Source organism: Cetorhinus maximus, chromosome 1 (genome assembly GCF_964194155.1).
Source record: "Cetorhinus maximus chromosome 1, sCetMax3.hap1.1, whole genome shotgun sequence".
Lineage (NCBI taxonomy): Eukaryota > Metazoa > Chordata > Chondrichthyes > Lamniformes > Cetorhinidae > Cetorhinus > Cetorhinus maximus.
Window position 1 is genome coordinate 27,113,112 of NC_135879.1, and position 23,523 is coordinate 27,136,634.

A 23,523-nucleotide genomic window follows, 5' to 3' on the forward strand; every position below is an offset into this window, starting at 1 on the left:
CGACCGCTTTGCAGAACACCTGCGGTCTGTCTGCAAGAAAGACCCAAACCTCCCTGTCGCTTGCCATTTTAACACGCCACCCTGCTCTCTTGCCCACATGTCTGTCCTTGGCTTGCTGCATTACTCCAGTGAAGCCCAACGCAAACTGGAGGAACAGCACCTCATCTTCCGACTAGGCACTTTACAGCCTTCCGAGCTGAATATTGAATTCAACAACTTTATATCTTAAACTCCCTCCACCCATCCCCACCCTGTTTCTTCCCCCTCCCTTTTGTTTTTTTCAATAATTTATATAGATTTTTCTTTTCCCACCTATTTCCATTATTTTTAAATCTACAACTGTAATACCTTGTCAGCCTTTCCACCCCACCCCTACTAGAGCTGTACCTTGAGTGTCCTGCCATCCATTCTTAATTAGCACATTTTCTTAGATAATATCATCACCTTCAACACCCCTTTGTTCCTTTTGTCTGTGACATCTTTTGATTATCTGCTCCTATCACTGCTTGCTTGTCCCTACAACCACACCCCCCCCCACCAACTTCTCTCCCCCCACCCCCCCACCTTAAACCAGCTTATATTTCACCCCTCTCCTAACTATACTCAGTTCTGCTGAAGGGTCATGAGGACTCGAAACGTCAACTCTTTTCTTCTCCGCCGATGCTGCCAGACCTGCTGAGTTTTTCCAGGTAATTCTGCTTTTGCTTCAAACTATCCTTCTAGTTGCATATAGAATGCATGAAATATGAACATACGAATTAGGAGCAGGAGTAGGCCATTCAGCCCCTCGAGCCTGCTCCGCCATTTGATAAGATCATGGCTGACCTGATTGTGGCCTCAATTCTGCTTTCCTGTCTACCTGCTATAACCTCTTGTCATTCAAGATACTATTCAACTCACCTTTAAAATATTCAATGGCTCTGCCTCCACTCCTCTCTGGGGAAGAGAATTCCACAGAATAACAACTCTCTGGGAGAAAAAAAATTCTTTCCATCTCCATCTTAAATGGGAGATTGCTTATTTTTAACTGTGTCCCCTAGTTCCAGTCTCTCCCACGAGAGAAAACATCCTCTCAGCATCCATCCTGTCAAGTCCCCTCAACATCTTATATGTTACAATAAGCTCATCCCTCATTCTTCTAAACTCCAACTGATACACGCCCAACCTGTCCAAATAAGATAATCCCCTCATTCCAGGAATCAATTAAGTGAACCTTCTCTGAACTGCTTCTAATGCGATTATATCCTTTCTTAAGTAAAGAGACCAAAACTGTACACAGTACTCCAGATGTGGTCTCAACAAAGCCCTGTACAACCCCTGCAGAACTTCCCTACTTTTATATTCCATTCCCCTTGCAATAAATAACATTCCATTTGCCTTCCTAATCACTTGCTGCACTTCCATACAGCTAGTTGGCAGGTTTGGCCTGTATCAGTTGGAGTTTAGAAGAATGAGAGGTGTTCTTATTGTAACATATAAGATCCTGAGAGGACTTGACAGGGTGAATACAGAGAGGGGTGCCCCTTGTGGAAGAGACTGGAACTAGGGGACATAATTTTAAAATAAGGAATGTTCCATGTACCTGCATACTGATTTTTTGTGATTCATGTGCCAGGGTACCCAGATCCCTCTGTACCGCAGAGTTCTGTAATCTCGTTATTTAAATAGCATACTGCTTTTCTGTTCTTTCTGACAAAGTGCACTAGTTCAGATTTTCTTACATTATACTCCATCTGCCAAATGTTTGCCTACTCACTTAACCTATCTATATCCCTTTGCAGACTCCTTATGTCCTCTTCACAACCTACTCTCCCACCTATCTTTGCGTCATCAGAAAATTTAGCAACTGTACATTCAGTCCCTTCATCTAAGTCATTGATATAGATTATAAATCTACTACCATCTTCTTCTTCACTGTGTACCACATTTCTGAGTTCTAAGTTCTTTGTAAACTTTGAAACTATGCCCTTTATACCTAAGTTCAACTCATTAATATATATATCTAAAAGAGCTGTAGTAATCCTCATGCCAAAATCACAGGATACTACTGCAAATTTTCCTCCAGTTTGAAAACAACTATTCATCGTTACTCTTTGCTTTCTGTCTCTTAGCCAATTGTTTTTCCATGTTGCCAGTCTCCCTTTAACCCCATGGCCTCCATTTAGCTAGCAAATCTATTTTGTCTTTAGAAAATCTATGCAAACAACATCAATCACACTACCTTCATAGACTCTCTCCATTACTTCATCAAATAAATCAACCAAATTTGTGGGACATAATTTGCCTTTAACAAATCTATGCTGGTTGTCATTTATTAACCTATATTTTTCTATATTTATTGTTGTCTCCCACCACTGATATTAGTTACTGATTATAGTTACCAGGTTTACCCTGCTCCCCCTTTTTGAGCAGGGGTGAAACATTTTAAAACTTCCATTACTCTGGCACCACTCCCATATCCAAGGAGTATTTAAAGATTGTGACTAGTACCTCACTATTATCACCCTTACTTCCCTCTGCAACCTAGAATACATCCAGACTGGGTGAATTTTCTACTTTGAACTTCTTGGAATCAAACATGGAATCATCCTGTCTGTGTGACTCAGTAACTCACTGCATGAATTCTTTCAACTACTGATCTAACTCCGCTTTAAGCATTTGAATTGTTTCTACAAGTATTTAACCGACTGGTGTTGACAAAATTTCTAAGACCATCCTTCAAATGGGTGAATCATAAATGTATGTTAAGTGGAGAAACTTACAGTGCACATCACATAACTTCTGAACTTCCTTCTTTGTATTATAAAACCCACTCCTATTGGCTGCGCTGACAGAAGAGAAGGGAGCTCAAGCAAATGCTATAGGGGGGGAGCTTATGAGTTCCCACTTCTATTGGAGACCAGTAAAATGACAATCATGGGCAGTGCTGGTCATATTTCAGATATGTGCTGCTAATAGGCTAGGGTCCCACAGACTCGTGCAATTACCATCATACACAAAAAGGCAAGTTCTTCTGTCATTGTCCAGTTAGTTATCCCTGTATGAAGAGAAGGAAATGATGTGGATTCTGTGAACGACAGACACTATATCCATATGATCATTCCAAATATGAAACACTCTATTCTGTTCAATGCAATTTTTTTTATAGGGCAGTTAGGGATGGGAAATAAATGCTGGCCTAGCCAGCAACGTCCACATCCCATGAACGAATAAAAAAATAAATTTATTATAATTCCTGCAACTTGCTCATTTTGCACATATATTGAGACCTGGGACCATGGAAATAAATGCCCTCTGTAAAATGTAACTAGGCATGGTTGAAGACTATAATGATGTTAGATTTCAATGGAGCCTTTCTCGTGGTGGTAAGGGAAACACTTCACAGAATATTTGTCTGAAAGATTACATAAATGAATTGTACAGAGTCCTAGCTAACGCAAGTTGTACACAGTACATCCAAGGAAAGGGTTCAATAAAAGGCCTTCGCTTCTCCCTTGCTTTCTTAAGTTCCTAATGTTATTACACAGAACAGATTGACCACACTAGCCCATAATTTCAAATTTGTTTTTTTTTATTAATACCAGACCATAATTTGCTGTGACAGGACATTTAACGGCATCTGGCATTTGTTAGACCTGTCCTTGCACATTTCAGTTTTTACAGATAATGCGAATTGTTGAAAGCTGATAACATAACAGGGTATCTGGGATCTGAGTGAACAGGGCAAGCAACTGTGTATCACCTTAACCAATCAGATTGAAGGATTGTGAAAATTACAGCACAAGGACTGAAAAGGAAATGTAAACAAGAAGGGTGAATTCAATGTCAAATCAGGTCCAACAAGATAAATAAAGGGAAGAAAAGATTGGATTAAGAGGGAAAAAGACAAAAGGGAAAAGTAAAAGTTTATTTTAAATTTTAAATTTTACAATTTTTAAATGTCCGACAATGAAAACCTGGAGGAATGAGATTCCAAATTTGTAATAGTTTTCTGTGCTAGAGAGGTTGATTGACAGGATTTAACACTTTTCACATAGTTAGAAGAGTAGTTAGAAGAGAATGGGTGAGACTTCACTTTTTGTGGTGAGCTTACTTCATATCTACTGTGCAAATGCAACAGCTTCACAGCATTCAATGCATTTCAATGGTGAGGCAGACATTTTTGCAAAGCTATTAAACAGAGTTGTGCAACTTGGACACCAACCTTTGGACATTTGAGTTTAACTGCACATATGCCCCTCACCTTAAGTTGCTATGCTATTTTCAAATAACGGTGAGGGCCAGTAGACTCACCATTATTTTGACAGCAAAATCTGGGTCATTGTTATTCTCCACAATTATTATGCAGTGTAATTGTGATAATTTAGACCATCTATCGTCTGGAACTATACGTAAAGGATGATGAAAGAAGTAGGAAAATCTTTTAACCATCCAATATAAATAGCATTTCCTCAGTTTATGGAAGCTACCGACAAATTCTGCATTATATTTTTATGTTTCATATATATTACATATAAAATACCATCATTAGGTTCTAAATGTAATATTAAATTGGTATGCACAACGGGTGTGTAGGAGGGCACATTAACACATGTGGAAGATGGAAACTTTACAAATACTCACCTTGAAAGCCACTGACTGGTGAGTAAGGGTTAATTCCCAAAGTGCTCTGTGTGTTAGTGCTTGTATTTCATGCTGAAGATTATTAGTCTGTCACTGTAAAAGAATGCTAGTCAGGGAAACTTCAGAGAACTCAAGAGAACGTAAAATAAGGTATTGTTCTCCCATTGTCAGCCTACTAGGGCTGCATTTTACAAAATTGTTTTAAAAATCCACACAACGCACCCAGATTTTAGCTCACAATTGAAGAAAATAGTCATTTTGCATTATAAATAATTATCAAATGCAGAAAAGTAATTATGAAAATATGTTAAAGTTTTGTTTTGTTAGATTTATAAAATATTATTTTACACACTGACATATATTCTGCATTTAGATCGTAAAAATATAAATTGGTTTCAAACTAATTTTCTAAGTGCCGATACTATTATAATAGATTGTTAATTACTCAGTCAGTTTGACTTAGGAATGTTCTCCTGTCTCAGTTTTAGCCAATGACATATCCTCTATTTCTTTGGCCACATTTATTTAGGACATCATATTATTTTGTTAAGAGTCTGAAATGTGTGGGAAAAAAATGTTGAATTAGCTTATGTTTCCGGTGAATTCAACCTGTGTAGGCCGACAAAGGGGACATCCATCTACTGAGATAAAGATAAGCCTATGACCTATTTCTATTGAAATATATGATTTCTGGCTGGAGAGGTTAACCTTTTGCTGAAGCTGGTGGCGACAGAACTTCTATCACTTCCTCTTCCGATGCAGCCTCTCCTTCTGATGGGCTCTCGTTGGTTTCTACAACTGCTGCAGGGCTTTCAGGTTGCTCAGCACTTTCAGCTGCAGGGACTTCGACCTCTTCTGTTACTGACTCCGAGGCCTCTCCACTAGACTCAACAACTTCAGGAGACTGGACTTGATCTGATTCTAACAATAGATCAATATAGGCATGTCAAAGCATATCCGGACTCAGTATTAGCTGCGCTTAAAGAGGAACTTCACCCTAGACAGACTGATGCAGGGCTGTTTGGGCAGTGGGCAGTGCACTGGCCACTATGATCTGGTACCAAACTATACTGACCATATCCCACATTGAAATCTAAATCGATGCTGCATTTCCTGACCTCCGTCAATGCTGTAGTTGAAGCCAAAAATTTGCCTCAGCTCTAGTGGATCAAGAAAAGGAATGAATCAGCCAATCAATCCAACCCTAATCGATAATCAGTGAATCTTGTCAAGAACTGAATGTGTGTGGGTGTCAGGAGGGGACAGGATCAAAATAAGCAGCGATGCTCCCTACATTATGGCAGCCTATCATTGCCCTGTCTAGACACACTAGAATAATGGCCGCTGGGACAAGGTGTCACAGGGCAATGCATGTCAAAGGAATTATGAGTAACATGACACAGCATGTGGAGGAGAAGAGGGTAGCAAATTGGAGGAGGGAAATTCTGTTATCATAAAGGTAATTGTCAAAGTTGAGAGGAAGTGGCCTGCAACACTAAGCTACTGAAGGAATTCTGTTGATGCTTGTAGCTACTCTTACCAGGAGATCTGCTGTCATGGTATGTCACGCTGAAGGAATACTGCACCAGAAATCCTCATGGCAAACAGCACTGCATCACAAATTCGTAATAATGGAGCCCTCCCTACCCATGATGATGACTGGGGTGAAGTTTCCCATCAAAATCAAAAACACACAAAATATCACTTAGAAGCCTCCATACCAAATTAATCTGCCATGCGAAAGGCATGCAATACATTTTTAAAAAATGGACGGTCATTGCCTAAACTCAAAACAGGCATGGAAGAAGGAAAAGCCAAACAACACTGACAAACAGTAATTCCCTCTTTATAAAATATCACTAGGAGTTAAATAAGGAATATTATAGTAACGGGCATGTTACAGGGACTCTGGGACTCTCCATTAGTGAGGGAGCCATAATGCTTGGTGGTCTATCAGGCAGCTGAATACTGAATTAGAGGTGGTAGCAAATAAATAAACATAAAAACTTATAACCGTTGGCATGGAAATTATGTTCAGCATTCAAAAAGGCTAACTGAATAAATGCAGTAATTGTGAAAGATGTGCTTCTAATACCTTACTCACGGCCACAAGCACAAACTTTCATTTAATGGTTTTTGCTGAACAGGTCAAGCTCTACCTCTGTTGCAAATCAACAAGTTACATTTTGTTGCATTGTTGGCAGTAAGTAAGCATTCATTCAGTATTAAAAAGTCCCCATGGGATTCAAAAACCAACACAAAAGGACTACCCCTGGCATCCAATTATATGTCCACATTTTGGACTGACGAATTCTTGGCATTTTATTCTGTAAAGTGTACAATAAAAAACAATATTAAAGAAATTCTGGAAAGGAAATCACAGTTCCACATTTATCATTAGTTATAGTCTTGTCATACTAAATATTGAAATGGTCACATTCTGCTGCTATGGTTAAGATCAATGATGGAAAATCGACTGAAGCAAATATTAAAGCTACTTTTTAACACAAACATTGAAAGAAGAGAACATAGACAAGAGGGAAGAACAAGGAGGATTTACCCTCAAAGTGCCCAGCTAAATTAAGCTCGAGTTTGACTCCATCCTGGAGTCACACATTATCACAAATAGAGCAAAGGGTGAGAAGAAGTAACATAAAGGATTAAATTTCTCAGCACAGAAGATTGGAAGAAATTTACTGCTATGTTTCCTTTTTCAGGTATTATAAATATGGCTTTTATCTATTTTGATCGTATTTGTTTCTAAGTTTTCCAAATTTAAGATTTTCATTCTATTAGATTCGGTATTCTGCTCCTTCTCGATGTCTGGCTTCCAGAATAACCCATTAATATCCTACATACATTGATATCTCAGTTTTGAAAGGTTCCCATTTAGAGTATATGGGATAAAAATGTCAATGCGGTGTTGAAGAAGAAACACTTCATTTAATAGTCACACGGGAACCCTTGAGTTTGTGCATTTTTTGTGCATATACCAGTTGTATACTTGTTTATATCCAAGTTTGGATGTATGTTAACATACGTATGCATATGTGTGTGCACATGTGTGTTGTGTGTACATGAAGGTATATATCTTTTTTATGGGTGTATTTCCTTTTGTCCAATTTGATTGTTAAAACAATATGATCCTAAAAATCCACAATCCTTGTGTAGGATTGTGAAACTATTAGTGCAAGCGGGTGCACGGTTCAGGGTGGGACCCACTTACAATGTGTTTTCACCGCATTCCAAGAAATTCTTTGGTTTCCTGGGGAGTGGAGGCAGGGGTTAACCTGACAATAAGGAAGGAGGCAGGACCACAGGAATGATCTCATGCATCAGAATTCCCACCAGTCCCAGTTCTGATGCTCCAAATATATTTTTAGTCTGAGAGAGGCAGGAGTTCAGTACTTTACATTGGAAGAAGTAGCGAATGTAATCATTCTGGAATCAGGCAAATTTTTATTCATTTCTAGCACTTTATGCCAGACCTGCTGGAACAGATGGATTCCCATTATTGATCATTTCCTGACCCTAGGAATTGCAATTGGGTCAGAAACGATGGTAGGGAAGTCTACTGCACTGCTCTAATGGGTTTGCCGACTTTTGAACCCTATGTACCTCCTGCGGGGAGGTGGTCAGAACATATGTTTCACAAGCATGCCAGCTCATGGGGAAAAGCAATCCATGTCCAAATGCAGCAAGACCTAGACAATATCCAGACTTGGGCTGACAAGTAGCAAGTAACATTCGCGCCACATAATTGTCAGGCAATGAACATCTCCAGCGAGAGAGAATGCAACCATCGCCCATTGACATTCAATGGCATTACCATTGTTGAATCCCCGACTATCAACATCCTGGGGGTTACCATTGACCAGAAACTGGACTAGACTAGCCATATAAATAATGTGGCTACAAGAGCAGGTCAGAGGCTAGGAATCATGCGGCGAGTAACTCACCTCCTGACTCCCCAAAGTCTGTCCACCATCTACAAGGCAGAAGTCAGTGATGGAATACTCTGCACTTGCCTGGAGGAGTGCAGCTCCAGTAACACAAGAAGCTTGACACCATCCAGGAGAAAGCAGCCCGCTTGATTGGCACCCCTTCCACAAACATTCACCCCCTTTACCACTGACGCACAGTGGCAGCAGTGTGTACCATCTACAAGATGCACTGCAGGAACTCACCAAGCCTCCTTAGACAGTACCTTCCAAACCCATGATCACTACCATCTAGAAGGACAAGGGCAGTAGAAATGTGGGAACACCAGAACCTGGAAGTTCCCTTCCAAGTGACTCACCATCCTGATTTGGAAATATATCGGCATTCCTTCATTGTCGCCGGGTCAAAATCCTGGAACTCCCCTTGCTAACAGCATTGTGGGTGTACCTACACCACATGGACTGCAGCAGTTCAAGAAGGCAGCTCACCGCCACCTTCTCAAGGGTAATTAGGGATGGGCAATAAATGCTGGCCTAGCCAGTGATGCCCACATCCCATGAACGAATAAAAAAAATACAATAAATTGTAAAATCAAAAAATGCTGCATATACTCAGAAGGTCATCTGTGGAGCGAGAAACAGAGTTAACATTTCAGGTCGTGACCATTTGTCAGAACTGGGAAAAGTTAGAAGTGTGATAGCTCTTATGTAGGTGAAATGGGGGCAGGTGGAAAAAGAACAAAACAGGAGGTCCATGTTAGGGTGGAAGACAGGATACATTAAATGACAAAAGAGTTTGTGGGGCAGGGCTAAAGAGAGTCATAATGGGATGAGTAAAAACACAAAAGAAAGGTTTTCTCATTTTAGCTTTCGAATGGCAGCTGTTCAGTATTCTGCCATTCACACCTATTGACTAATCCTTCGTTACTTGTCGTTTAATATCTCCCATCTTCCGCCCTTTTACAGACCTTTCTTTTCTGTTCTTTTTCCACCCTCCCCCATTTCACCCACATAAAAGCTATTTTACAGTATTTCTAGCTATTCCCAGTTCTGATGAAAGGTTAGGATCTGGTTTGGTGGGATCCTGTTGAGACATTGGAGGCTTCGCCTGCCGGGTAGAGAGTCAGCGAGAGACCCATGCTGCCTCTTTTCAGGAAGGCCCGTTGAACCACAATCCAATCAGGCAGTGGCGAGGCCAGCGGCAGACCTTTCCCTGGAAGCGTGACCCCAGGGCGGAAGTCTCGACTACTGAGAGTTGCCAACCAATCAGAGGCTGGCAGTTCTTGTGCTCAGCAGCGCCAATGGGGAGGTGGTGGCTGTTGCCAGAAGGACAGGCACCAGAGAGCACTTTTCTTAGATAATATCACCACCTTCAACACCTCTTTGATCCTTTTGTCTGTGACATCTTTTGATTATCTGCTCATATCACTGCTTGCTTGTCCCCACAACCACCCCACCCTCAACTTCTCTCTCCCCCCGCCCCCCACCTTAAGCCATCTTATATTTCACCTCTCTCCTAACTATACTTCAGTTCTGTTGAAGGGTCATGTGGACCCGAAACGTCAGCTCTTTTCTTCTCCACCGATGCTGCCAGACCTGCTGAGTTTTTCCAGGTAATTCTGTTTTTGCCAAGGATCACAGAGCGACCCAGATCACAGCTAGGTAATGTTGGGGGCGGGGTGGTCATAGGGAGAAAGGTATAGGGGGGGGTCGGCAACAAGAGCAGCAGGCGGGGTGGCTCTCAGTGCCCCCCCCCCCCCCCCCCCCGCTTCTCAATGTCCAGTCCCTCGATCAGGCACTGAGTGCTTTTGACTGAGGGAATCCCCACAGGAGGTGATAACTTGGGCCACAGGGTTTTAGTTGCGTGTATGCCACATGGTGACGGGCCTACCCGCCACTGGGTTAATAGCAGAGGCAGCAGGATGAGGCCCTTAAGTACTCACTAATTGACCACTTAAAGGCCTCAATAGGCGGTGGGGTGGGAAGATCGACCATGGGCCTTCCTGCCCAGAACCTCCTGTGTTTTTCCAGCATTTTCTGTTTTTAGTTCAGATTTCCAGCATCTGCAATATTTTGATTTTCGATAAATTGTTGTGTTTGCTGGGGAATGGTACAAATGATACGTAGTGAATGGCACTGCTGCCATTAATCTGTCAGTTAAAAAAATGTACCTCTTAGTGTGCTTAAGTTCCAATTGTGGTGTGTGTTAGCTAGAAGTGGTACTTTTGTAGGGTGCATTCTATATTTACACACTTTTTTTAACAACAACTTCTAGGCTCACACTAATTTGGACTTTAGTGTTCCTTCATAATGGAATAGATGTTTTTATCACATCCCAAACTAAAACTACTCACATACTGTGTAAACCACTGTTTGTGTTACCTAGACAACATGAACCTAACTGCATATTAATAAGAGAACCTCAAAACACCCATGTGTTAACACTTAACAGATTTGGAAAGATAATACTTATAAATACTTTTTATTTATTAATGCACATGTTCCAAAAGAGAGCTCGAGAACACAATTTGTTATTGTTAGAAGCCAGTCCACAAATTTATGACTAACAGTAATCATTAAAATGTGGTAATTTGTATATACTCACCATCTTCCTCTGTAAACATAAACAGGACAAAGAAGAAAAAATAATTTGTTAATAAAAAGCAAATAATTTCAATATCCTTTAGTTCAAAGGGTGTGGATTTCATGAAAATATATTGCGTAGAGGGGAGATCTCCTCCTAATGGAGGTAGGTGCCATATATCATTAAATGGGGCAGAGTGGTCTCATGGACAAGGTTTAATCACCTAAGGACATCGGAGAGAAATTTTCCACATTTTTTTCCTCTAATTGGCCTAAGTTTTTATCTGTTTCTTTGTTTCTCCCATGAAGTTACATGTCTTCCGGATGAGGTGGGGACTGTGTGTATTGTGATGCACAGAATATCATAACCAGATGGGACAAGCTGAATGGACCAGCAGGTCTTCCTCTGTCTGTTATTTTCATTAGCCAGAATTTTCCATCGGCGATTTGGGGGTGGGGCCCGCTCGCCGACGGGAAAATGACACGGAATGATGTCGGGAGGAACCCCCGACATCATCCCAGTCCCTTTAAATTTTTAAGAAGGCGGGCGGACAGCAAAATCAGCTGTCCGCCCACCGACCTGTCAATGGCCAATTAAGGCCATTGACAGGCAAATTAAGATCATTAAAGACTTGCCCGTCCAACCTTAAGGCTGGCGGGCAGGCCAGGAGTCCCAGCGGGCTCCTGATAATACATGAAACCTCATCCACTCATGTCCGTTTTTAAAAAGTGTGATAAAGTTTATGTCCTTTTTAATTAACATGTCCCATCTCGTGTGACATTGTCACATGAGGGGGACATGTTAATAATATTTTTATTTTTCTATTTTTTAACTTTTGTGCACTGTCACTAATCTCCCTGAGACAGCACTTAGTCTCAGGGAGCAGTGTGCTCTTTCATGCACGAAAGAGTGCACTTTGACAGCTGGGGATTCCCTCCCCACCGTGCACAGGAAGCGCATAGCGCTTCCTGTCGGGAAGGCCGCTGGGCGGGCCTTAATTGGCCCACCCACTCAAAATGGTGGCAGGCCCCGTTTCGGCAGTGGGGGTCAGCTGTTCACCCACCGCCGAGTCGGTGGGGCCCACCGCCGAGTCGGTGGGGCCCACACGCCCACCAAGGGCAAAATTCTGCCCATTATGTTCATGTAGTGGTGCTGTGACAAATGATGCACATCTTTTCTCCCTCTTCCCCTAAAATACATGTTTTACCAAATGCCTTTTTTCATTAAAGCAGCACCCTAACATGGACCCATTACAGATTCTCAATTTTTAAGCAATTTAGACAGGTGTTTTGTAAGACTCGTATACTCGAGTAAGACTTGGTGGATGCTTTTGATTCTTTCCTTAAGTGGCAACATCAACTATATAGAAAGCTATTTGTCTGTTCTATCAATTATGATATAAATTACTGTATACCCCTGTAATTCAAAAGGGTTTCTGTGTTGAAAAATTTGAATTATGCAACATACATAACACAGAAGAGTGGGAATTTAATGCAACAAAAATTGAATTATCAGATAATTTGAATTAAGATGCCTTGCGTTAAAAGAAGACTAACTCAGAACAATGTTGTTTTATGTGGAGTCACAGTGAAACTAATCCAAATTGTATTTGTGGATTTTGTCTTCTACTGCCAGCTCCCACTTTGTGCAATGCAATATTTGTCCTGAAGGGTCCCTCTCGCAAGGTCACAAGATTGAAACAAATGAAAAAGGCTGTTCAGCTCATGAAAGTTTGTCTTTCAGGGGAAAAATCTACAATGATCATCACAGCACAGGCTGTTTCCGAAATGATTCTAGTTTTATTCTTGCCTCCACTAACCTACCTGAAGGCAATTCCAGGTGTTAATCGCTCTTTGTGTGAAGAAGAGCTTCCTGACAGTTATAAATTTACCTTTCGCTAGTTTAATCCTGTGATCCCTCATCCTTCTTGTCTATATTTACTCAAATGAAGCAAAGAAAAGTGCATTGCTGCCGCGTAAACTTTCTGATGCTGGTTACAATGCTGTAATTCCTACTGGGAAGTGTACACATGTAAACACTGGCTGAGCATTGGACCAGCTTGGGCTGCCTTGCCAACCCTTCTTCAATTAAAAAGCCTCACAGCACCCAATGCCCAGACTCACAAATGGAGAATGGTCACTTGAATGAGATGCTGGAAAACTCTAAATAAAAGATGGGCAATAGGTTTGGGTTTGTCTTGTTTCACTGAAGGGCCCTCTCAGGAGCAATGTAAACATATCATGGTAAAGAATTCCTGCATTTTTCCGTACAATTGCTAGTAGTGTTGTTTTTACTTAGATTGGTATTGTATTAAGCACAGATGGTTAGAACACCGATGTACTATGCCACGGCCTCTGAGAACAGTGAGTCCATACTATGATTCCTCACCTCTGTGTTTCCAGTTTCAGCAGTGTCACTACGCAGAAGTGACAAGCAGAAACCCGGATGAGGGTCATTCAAAGGAAGAATATAGCATGCAACTTCCTTGCACTTCTTAGCAGCTAGTTTCAGACTAGACGGCGAAGCATCCGTTCATTCAGCTAAGGAATGGTTTATTACACAGGGTGGGGTTTTCTGGCCCACCTGCTGCCAGGGTCATCCAGTTCCACTGAAAGTCAATGGACATCCCGGCACGGTGAGGCTGGAAAATCCCGGCCATAGAATTTCATGTAGTCTGTACCACAGAAATAAGAGTCACGGACAGAATTTATGTGTTCATTTTTACTGCCCGTGATCAATATGTTTGTCTGGAAGACGTTTGTGTTTTCTTACTCTTGGGGCAGAATCTTCTGTTCGGTGAGCGGGGGCAGGGCCCGCTCGCCGACACGTAAAATGACATGGGGTGACGTCGGGCGTGCGTCCCCACATCACCCCGCGTCATTTAGATTTTCAGGTCGGCAGGCGCATAGCGACCTGACAACGGCCTATTAAGGCCATTAAAAAACTAATTGAAACCATTAATGGACCTTAAGGTTGGCGGACTGGCCGGGAGCCCTGGCGGGCTTCTGAAAGAACATGAAACCTCATCCACGGACAGGATGAGGTTCCATGAATGATTTAAAAATCTCAGAATATTTCAAAATAAAAGCTATGGACATGTCCCAACTCATGTGACAGTGTCACGTGAGGGGACACGGCAGCAAAATTTTTCTCTCATCTTTATTTCAAGTTTCAAATCTGAGCCCATCTCCCTGAGGCAGCATTTTGCCTCGGGGTGATCTGTGTGCTCCTTCGTGCGCATGCGTGAAAGAGTGCACTCCCGGCTCAGGGAATTCCACCCCCCCCTGCCCGCACAGGGAGCGCATAGCACTTCCTGGCGGACATCACGCTGGGCGGGCCTTAATTGGCCAGCCCACGTAAAATGGCGGCACGCCCCCGACCAGGGATGCCGATCAGGAAACCGCCCACCCACCCGCGCCCGCTCCCGCACATACGCACCACACTCCCCACCCCCGGACAGGGGAAAATGTTGCCCTTGGAGTATGTATCTCAATTAAATAATTCCAGTCGCAAGCTTTTTATGAGTTTAAAAATAAAGAGAGTTATTTATTATTACACAATTACCCCCAATTTAACGCAACATTTCACTCACTCGTCTTTCACACACAAAAAGATTAGATTCAGATGAAGGTAATACATTGTCACAGCTTATAATTATCTCAGTCTCTTTCACAGCAGACCTGCAGTTTCTTGGATGAATTTGAAGCATTAGAGTTGAAGTGAAGATCTTGTGAAGCAGGGGATTCTCAGCAGGCTGCAAGCTTTCTTGTAGTCGAATTTCTAGGAGGTTGGTTCTCAGGTTTGTTTAACAGGAACAGGTTGGGGAGTCCTTCTCTCTCTATTAGAACCTTCCACTTTCAAGGTATTGCTGTTTATTACCTTGGCTGCTTGGATGACTTGCAGTTAGTGCGATGGCTTTCAGTGGAACTCTCTGTCTGCAAGCAGCTTCTTCCTGGCTTTAAAAGCAGACAGCAAACATGGCCGACTCATCACGTGATCTTTTACATGTTCAAAATCCTTTTCCAAAGAAGGTGGGTAGTTAGGATGATTATACATCTCGTGTTGTGGGTTTCACACCTTGAGAGCTTGAGACAGTCAGTATTTTTGTGTTTGAGTGGCCCATTCAATTTCTAATACCCTTTTGGATTAGTTTCAGGAAAGGGCATTGATCCAACATCAGTTTGAAATGTTCCTTTTGTTCCCTCTGGAGACAGGGGCATGGTTTCAATCCATAAAAGAAGTCAGGTGACCTCAGGTGGCCATCTTTTGCGGTTTTTGTGTCAGTTTTAAAATATAAAACTTAGTTTGAAGTTCAAAATATACTGGGATATGACACACACCATTCAGCCCAACAGGTCTATGCCTACATTTATGCTCCATACAAGCCTCCTCCCTCCTCTCTCCCTTTAACCCTATCAGTACATCATTCTCTTTTTTTCTCCCTCATGTGTTTATCTAGATTCCCTAAAATGCATTTTTGCTATTCGCCAAAACTGCTTCTTATAGTAATGAATCCCACATTTTTACCACTCTTTAGGGAATGAACTTTCTCCTGAATTCCTTATTGGATTTGTTAGTGATTATCTTATAATAATGGACATTGGCATTAGTCTCCCCCACAAGTGGGCATACCTTCTCTAGGTCTACTTTATCAAATCCTTTCATAATCTTAAAGACCTCTATCAGTTCAAAACTCAGCCTTCTCATTCCTATAGAAGAGACCCAAGCCTGTTCAGTCTTTCCTAATCAGTTCTAATATCATCCTTGTGAATTTTATTTTTTGCACCTTCTCCAATACCCATGTATCCTTTTTATATGGAGAAACCATTATGGTAAATTTCACATTGGAAATTGTGCTTTTCTGATTCACCCCATCTTTATTTTTATTCTCTGAGCATGAAGAGATGATTGGTTTGTAAAATGAAATTCAAGCAGTACAAGTTTCCTCCAAGAAACAGAGGAGACCTTAAAGGGGTACACAGTCTAAATTTTTACTTCAGTCCTTTGGATACAACTGATACAGCCTAACATAACCAGTGTTATTGACAGGAGGAGGGGTTAATTTAAACAGCATTAGTTTCTCCTCTCACCACCCATCCGTAACCAGAAAGGTGTTTCGATTTGTAAGCAATGGCGTATTTCTCAAACCTTTGGTTTTGGTGCGATCCAATTTTCTATTAATAACCCCACGGCAAACTCGAGATCGGATGAACTCAAAAGGTTAGTTTATTTGCACACACTCAAAACATGAGAGGAGGGTCACAACATTGCCTCCTTTACATTCATACAGTAAAAGAGGGATAGAGAAAAGAAAGATATATAGTATAGAGACCACAGAGGAAAAGAAAGATTGTTTCACATGGGTTTCAGAGTCCAGCATCAAAGTCCAATGAGGTATTCCTTTATGGAGCTCAGTGGACTGAAAACCAATGCTATATAATTTACTTTTCTGGTGGTGTTGACATCAGACGATGAGATATACACACAGAGATGAATCAGCCTTGTAGGCAATGGTATAGAATTTCCAGCAGAAGCAGTGTAGAATGGGCCAGGTGTCCAACCTGGGCCAGACTCCTTATCTGTGAAGCTGCTAGTCAGATGGTAAAAAGGCAGACTTAGACTTTGCAGTTCAGCAAGACAATATTACTGGTTCCACAAACCAGAGGCCCATGTCACATGACACCCTCCTCTCCATACTATCTTTGACAAATAACATGTGTCCCTTATCTAGGCTCCTAAGATTGGTAAATGTCTCAACCATTAAGAGTTAAAAGGAAGGTTGCGGGGCCCTTTGTCTTAGCAGACGAACAAACTCCTGTTGGCCACCCTCCTGTATGAAATACAGATGGGCTTGGTATAGTTCTCTTTGAATTTGGTCTGTGCATCCCACAGGGGAGATGTTAGCGGCTCTTCAGGGATGACAATGTATGAGTTTCCCTGATACTGCCAGATAGCTTCTTTTGTTCAGGGTCACAGACAGACATAGATGCAGCCATTTTATGTCTTTGTTCAGTTTGAATATTTTTGAAATGGCAATGAGCATATCTATATATTTTATTAAAAAAAGATACAGAGTGATGTTTTAGACCCTCGTACCAATCACTTCAATGCAGTGATAATGAGCACCCCAGAACATTTGATACTGCATTAGGGAATAACAAATTAAATAGGGCATGAGGTTTGAATGAACGCCTGGGAATTCTTGCTTTCAATATATGTGCTAATGACTTGTGACTGCAATGCTCTACATTAAAACACGTGGCACATTGGGAATGTTCATGATTACCACATAATCTGTGCAGACTCATCATTAATCTCCCTGGGATAATGTTGTAAACAGCTGGCATGCCACTGCCTTTTATCTCTTTACAAACATGGACAGAGGCTTTCTTTACCTAGGCATGGCTACTGTTCCAGCCCATCGAATAATTCGGCCTGACTAATCCACTCACTAATATGCGAAATGTTGAAAAGAAGTGACCTGCAATTAAACATGATACTAGAATGGAATTGTCAATGATGTGTTAGTTAAATGCCTGTAGTGTAGTGGAGACTCTATTATCCACACTCTGTTGGAATTTTCATAGGCAAAGCCTTGCCTGAAACACTGGCTCATTGCAACCTCCATCAAAACCCTAACTGTGTTTCTCTTACCCTCCCCCACAACACCACAGTCTCATTCTGCCTGACAGACGTCAACCTCACAACTCAACATTAATTTATGTTGTTTGGATTGGATGTTCATCCCCGTGCCAAGATATTAAGCAGCCAATGTCTAAGACCAAACTTTGGGAACTTTTGATTATCTGCCGATTTCCTTTGTCTGGAATGCTGTGGGAGAAGATTCCTATCATCTTGAATCACGAACATTTTGACAATAAAAGTGTGCTATTCATTGTATGTTAAATAGTCTCATGGATTTCAGAAAAGGAATTTCCCCAACATTTGTTGGTCCAGGAGTTTTGACCAAGGTAAACACAGACAAAGGATTCAAGGAATTTTTAATGTTATGGCCTAATGCTATAGGTGTGATACCATAGACCAGGGACTTCCCACACTGTGGGTCGTGATGTCCAGATGTGGGGTCGCGAGCTCTGAGGAAGCAATGGCTGCCATGGAGTTCGGACTGAACGCTAACAGTTGCAAGGCTCCCATCATCGGGTTTTTTTTTACTGGTGGGTGTGGTCTAATGCACAGATCTTTGAGGCCTGATTCCTGTTGCCATAAAAGTCTGTGAAAAAGTAGCAATTAAAAAAAAATGCTCAACCCCACTGCCACCACCATTCAGCATTCAGCAGCTGAAGCCCACCCTACCTCCCCCGCAACTCAGCAGCTGAAGCCCTCCCCACTGCCCCACTGAACAACTCTCCTACCCCCTAATTTTCACTCCGGGATCACATGAAGTCTGAGGCATTTAAGATTTCAGACTGAGAATGGTGGCATCAAATCCTTTGGTAATCATACTACCGCGCAAAAAATTACCAGGGCAGTCACAAGAGCACAGAAGAAAACAAGAAATGGGAGGAGTAGACCATATGCCTGTTCCGACACTCAGTACAATCTTAGCTGATCTTGGGCTTCAACTCTACTTTCCTGCCTGCTCTGCACATACATTGATTCCCTGAGAGACCAAAAATCTGTCTATGCCAGCCTTAAATGTATTCAGTGATAGAGCATTCACAACCACCTGGGGTACAGAATTCCAAAGATTTACAACTCTTTGAGTGAAATAATTTCTCCTCATCTCAATCTTTCTGGGAGCAGTACTGGGAGTATTGTCAAATTGCAAGAACTTCCCACGCAGTCCTTTCCTTTTAATTGCTCACATATTTCCTTTCAGTTTTTAAACAGGGTACAATGCAAAGGAATGTAGTTTTACCTGGTTTCTCCTCCGCTGGAAGCTAGATTAATACTTCCCAGCTCCTATACCCTGGTGTGATTTAACTTTAAGTATAGGCCAACCACTTTCAAACCCTAGGTGAATTCCTCATACTCTCCCCAGCAGCACCAGAATGTTCAAGCCTTTTCCGAATGGATATCACCAATCAGCACAATCACTGAACCACATATAATAGGTTTACTGAAATGACATTGACCACAAGAGTAAGAAGACATAGGTGCTGACTTGTGGTTTTGCAGTTAAATACACTGAGAGGTATCATAATGCTAAATTTAATTATGTTGCTCCATAAATATAATTTCTGAATTACCTAAGAGAAATATGATAGGAGCTATTTTTGATTTTCCTGTCTTTTGGAAGTCAGCAGATGCTTAGTGTAATAAATATGACATGGGTGCTCCTGGTCCCATTTTCATATCTGTAATGTAAATGTTTATTGGCTTGAATTCTCCAAAGACAATCGGGTACCATATAAAACTGGCAGCTGATACACGATTGCTCATTTTGCACTTTTGCCAATACCCAATTTTGTTCAAGACATGTTTACCTAATCATTACCACAGAAGTAACCTGGCACATAATAGCCTCCCTCCCCCTGTCAGTGTTCTCAAAACAAGACTTTTAAGATGTTTTTCAAGGAAATAAAGGAACAGATTTGGTAAATATGATCCAAATTAATCACTTGCTTGATAATCTATCCAGGGATAATTCCTCAAATTTGTTTCCTAACCAGTGTATAATTTATTCTTTGTAATGTTCCGACGCTTAGGTCTCTGCCAGTGTCAAGTGAGGACATGCAGGAAAGCCACTAATATGTTGTTCTTCCTCCAATTCCACCCAATCCACCCCCCTTCGTCCCATGGGAAAGGATCTGGCCTCCATTTGGGACAATCCTTTCCAAGGGACCTCGACAAGTTTTTGAGAGAAGAGGATATTGCCAAGTACAAATTTAAGAAACTTCACCTCCGAAACATTGCCCAATTTTGCCTGTGCCTCAACTCACCTTCTGCTGAAACTCTCATCTGTGCCTTTGTGACCTTTGAACTAGCCTATTCCAATGCTCTCCTCACTGGTCTCCCATATTCCATCTTACATAAATTGGAGCTTATCCAAAACTCTGCTTCCCATTTCTTAACTTGCACCAAGCTCTGTTTGCTCATTAGCCCCCACCCCCCACCCTCGCGCCCCAGGTTTTCTGATCTAGATTGGCATCCCATAAAGAAAGATTTTTAAATTCTCATCCTTATTTTCAAACCCCTCTGTGGTCTCAACACTCCCTATCTCTCTATGCCCTCTAACCATACAAACCTTCAAGATCTCTGCACTCCTCCAATTCTGCCCTCTTGCACATTCCAAATTTTTATTGCCCCAACATCAATGACTGTGCTTTCAGCTGCCATGGCTTTAAACTCTGGAATTTCTTCCCAAAATCTCTCCACCCCTCTCTCCTCTTTTAAGACAATCCTTAAAACTGATCCCTTTGACAAAGCTTTTCTGTCTTCTTGGTTTTGATACCCCCTTTTGTGGTGTCAAATCTTGTTTGAAAACACTCTTGTAAAGTGCTTTGGGATGTTTTACTATGTTAGAGGTACTACATAATTCAAGTTGCTGCTATTGTTGTCAAATGGGCAAATAGTTTGTTAGTTTAGCTTGTAACAACTAATAGGCAGCAGTAATCTTCTAGTCAAAGATAATTTCCTCTTTTTTTGTCTCTCTCAGGAGGTAGTATTACTCTGGACTGAGCGTTCAGTGTACATAGGTACATAGTCTATTGACAGGCTTGATGGGCCTGACAGTCTTTTCTCTTCCTTCTTTTCATTAGTTTCTATCAGCTATAACTGAACAGAAGCTTAATCTTCATTTGCAATCGTCTAAAGTTTTTTTGGGAAAAGTATTTGCCACCATCAATGTTTACTTTGACGGCACATTCTAGACCAGTTGTAACAACCCAATGTCCAGTAACACCAAACTAGCCTAGCCCCACACCTCCAAGCAATAACTGCAATTGTTGACAACAAGCTCTAGGTTGAGCCTAATGGAACGAGCGCATAATGATCTGAGTACGAAAATCAAAAAAGAAAACTCACTCTTTGGTTGCAAAGCTGTCAACTCACTCTTCGGGCGTTCCATTATCTCTGCAACTCTCTCATTGTACCTGGCTTTGTCCTTGTGGAGAACTTTGTACGTCTGTGTAACATAGTCCAACATTAATTCATTATTCTAAGAAAACACAAACATTTGTGAAGTTTCCCATGTTTTGACATGTAATTATAACAGAAAGCAAGTCATTTATTTTTCATCCTCTTTGGATTCTCTCAATCCATACACTACACTCTGCATGGGAGTTCAGAAAGGGAAATCTGCACCTGGGTCTTTTCCAGTGTTGTTCTGTAGCTGCCCACTTGGACATTCAAGAGAGTGTTTTAAGTCAACAATCTCCAAACTTATCTTTCCTTTCACTGTGGAGCAACTCACTACCACTCAATTACCAAAGTAAAATGGGGAGTTTGGTGCACAGAGAATCTTGGCTGTGGATCCACAACCCACAGCACTAGGGAGAAGGATGGTCTATTGTTTAAAGTAGAAGACTGCAGTCTTAAACAGATATATGTGGAAATGTGTTTAATTAAACTGGTTCTTACATAAACACTTCCACCTGCAATCACTGCACCAATCATCAGAGCATATACCATGTTCCCGCTTGAGGAGCCTGGAGGACCACCAGAAGACATCTGGCGGATGGATGCTGCAAAGTAATGCAAAGTCATTAAGTGTAAGAAAATACAGAATCATATAAAGCTGAATTTGGAACTGGTCATTGTTGTCAACATTGATGGGATAATTTGGCTAAAACTGTTGAAAATCATAAACACTGATAACACTTTCTTCTGTGTCTATTAATACATTCCTAACCCACTGTTACATTGTATAATACATTGAAACCAGCTTTATAATATTTCTGCCACCCCATAGACAAGAGCATGTTACAGGACAGCAACACAGCGGGGTCGAGGTCCTGTCATAAAGCACAAAAGCAAACTTCAAGTTTTTGGGCAGGATTTTCTGGGCCCGCCCACCGCTGGGATTGTCCAGTTCCACCAAAAGTCAATTTGGCTGGGCCGCTGAATCTCTCACGGTGGGTCCCATCACGGCGGAACTAGAAAATCCCAGCCTTTATTAATATCTCAAAACTGGGATCAATTAATTCTTGAAGTGCACTTCAGTCTATTATTCTTTAATGTACATATTCATGTAGAGTTCAGTAGTGCAGTTTTATTGGATTTGCAGTAAGTTTTCTTTTCTTCAGCCATTGGTATCATGGTGGGCAGTAATGGACAGCGGACTCCTGTGGCTAAATCACAAAGTCTGCATTAAGATCATGTACTACCGAGTACTAGGATGCCTCGTCTATAATTTTAAAAGTTGTAGCATTAAGAGGGAACACATTAAGAGCTTATTTTACAATCCCTGCTACAGTGATGGTCTAGCATGGAAGACTGTGCAAGCTGGAACAGTGGGAATTTAGACTCATTGAATGTCACAAGTTCCCCACAGAGTTCCCAGCCTCTGATCTACTTGTGTAGCCAGCGTATTTATGTGGCTGGTCCAGTTAAGTCTTTGGTTAATGTTAATGATGGAGGATTCAGCAAAGGTGCACCCCTTGAATGACAAGGGGAGATGGTTAGATTCTCCCTTGTTTGAGATGGTCATTGCATGGCATTTATGTAACATGAATGTTACCTGCCCTTTATCAACCCAAGCCTGAAGTTTGTCCATGCCTTGCTGTATATGGATATGGACTGCTTAAGTATCTGAGAAGTTGTGAATAGTACTGAACAATGTGCAATCATCAGCAAAAAACCCTACTCCTGACCATATTTTGGAGGAAATGTCATTGCTGAAGCAGTTGAAAGTGGTCAGGCCCAAGACACTACCCTGAGGAACTCCTGCAGTGATGTCCTGGAACTGAGATGATTAATCTCCAACAACCACAACCATCTTCCTTTGTGCTAGGTATGACTCCAACCAGCAGAGAGTTTTCCCCAATTTCCTTGTGCTCCTTGGGTTCCTTGAGGCCACAGGCGGTCAAATATTGCTTTGATGTCAAGGACCGTCACTCTCACCCCACCTCTGGAATTCAGCTCATGTGTCCATGTTTGGACCATAGCTGTACTGGGGACTGGAGCCAAATGGTCCTGTCAAAACTCAAACTAAACATCAGTGAGCAGGTTATTCTGATTACGTGCCACTTGATAGAATTATCAACGACACCTACCATCATTTTGCTGACAATTGAGAGTAGTCTGATTGGGTGGTAATTGGTTGGATTGCATTTGTCGTGCATTTTGTAGACAGGACATAACTTGGCAATTTTCCATATTGTCAGGAAGATTCCAGTACTGGAACAGCTTGGCTAAGGACACAGATGGGTCTGGAGCACAATTCTTCTGTATTTCGGTCAGTATACTCTTCAG

At 41.6% G+C, this 23,523-nt stretch overlaps 1 protein-coding gene across 1 annotated transcript in view; it reads right to left on the reverse strand.

The window, feature by feature from the left end:
- The window catches only part of mgarpa (mitochondria localized glutamic acid rich protein a), a 49,861-nt gene that overhangs the window by 17,234 nt on the left and 9,104 nt on the right, over positions 1–23,523 (reverse strand). Inside the window, exons 2-4 of the mRNA XM_078538698.1 lie at positions 21,691–21,794; positions 21,136–21,235; positions 5,332–5,544 (exon numbers count right to left, since the gene is read on the reverse strand). Of these exons, the coding sequence (XP_078394824.1) occupies positions 5,332–5,544; positions 21,136–21,235; positions 21,691–21,794 (417 nt within the window). The remainder of the gene's footprint in view (positions 1–5,331; positions 5,545–21,135; positions 21,236–21,690; positions 21,795–23,523) is intronic.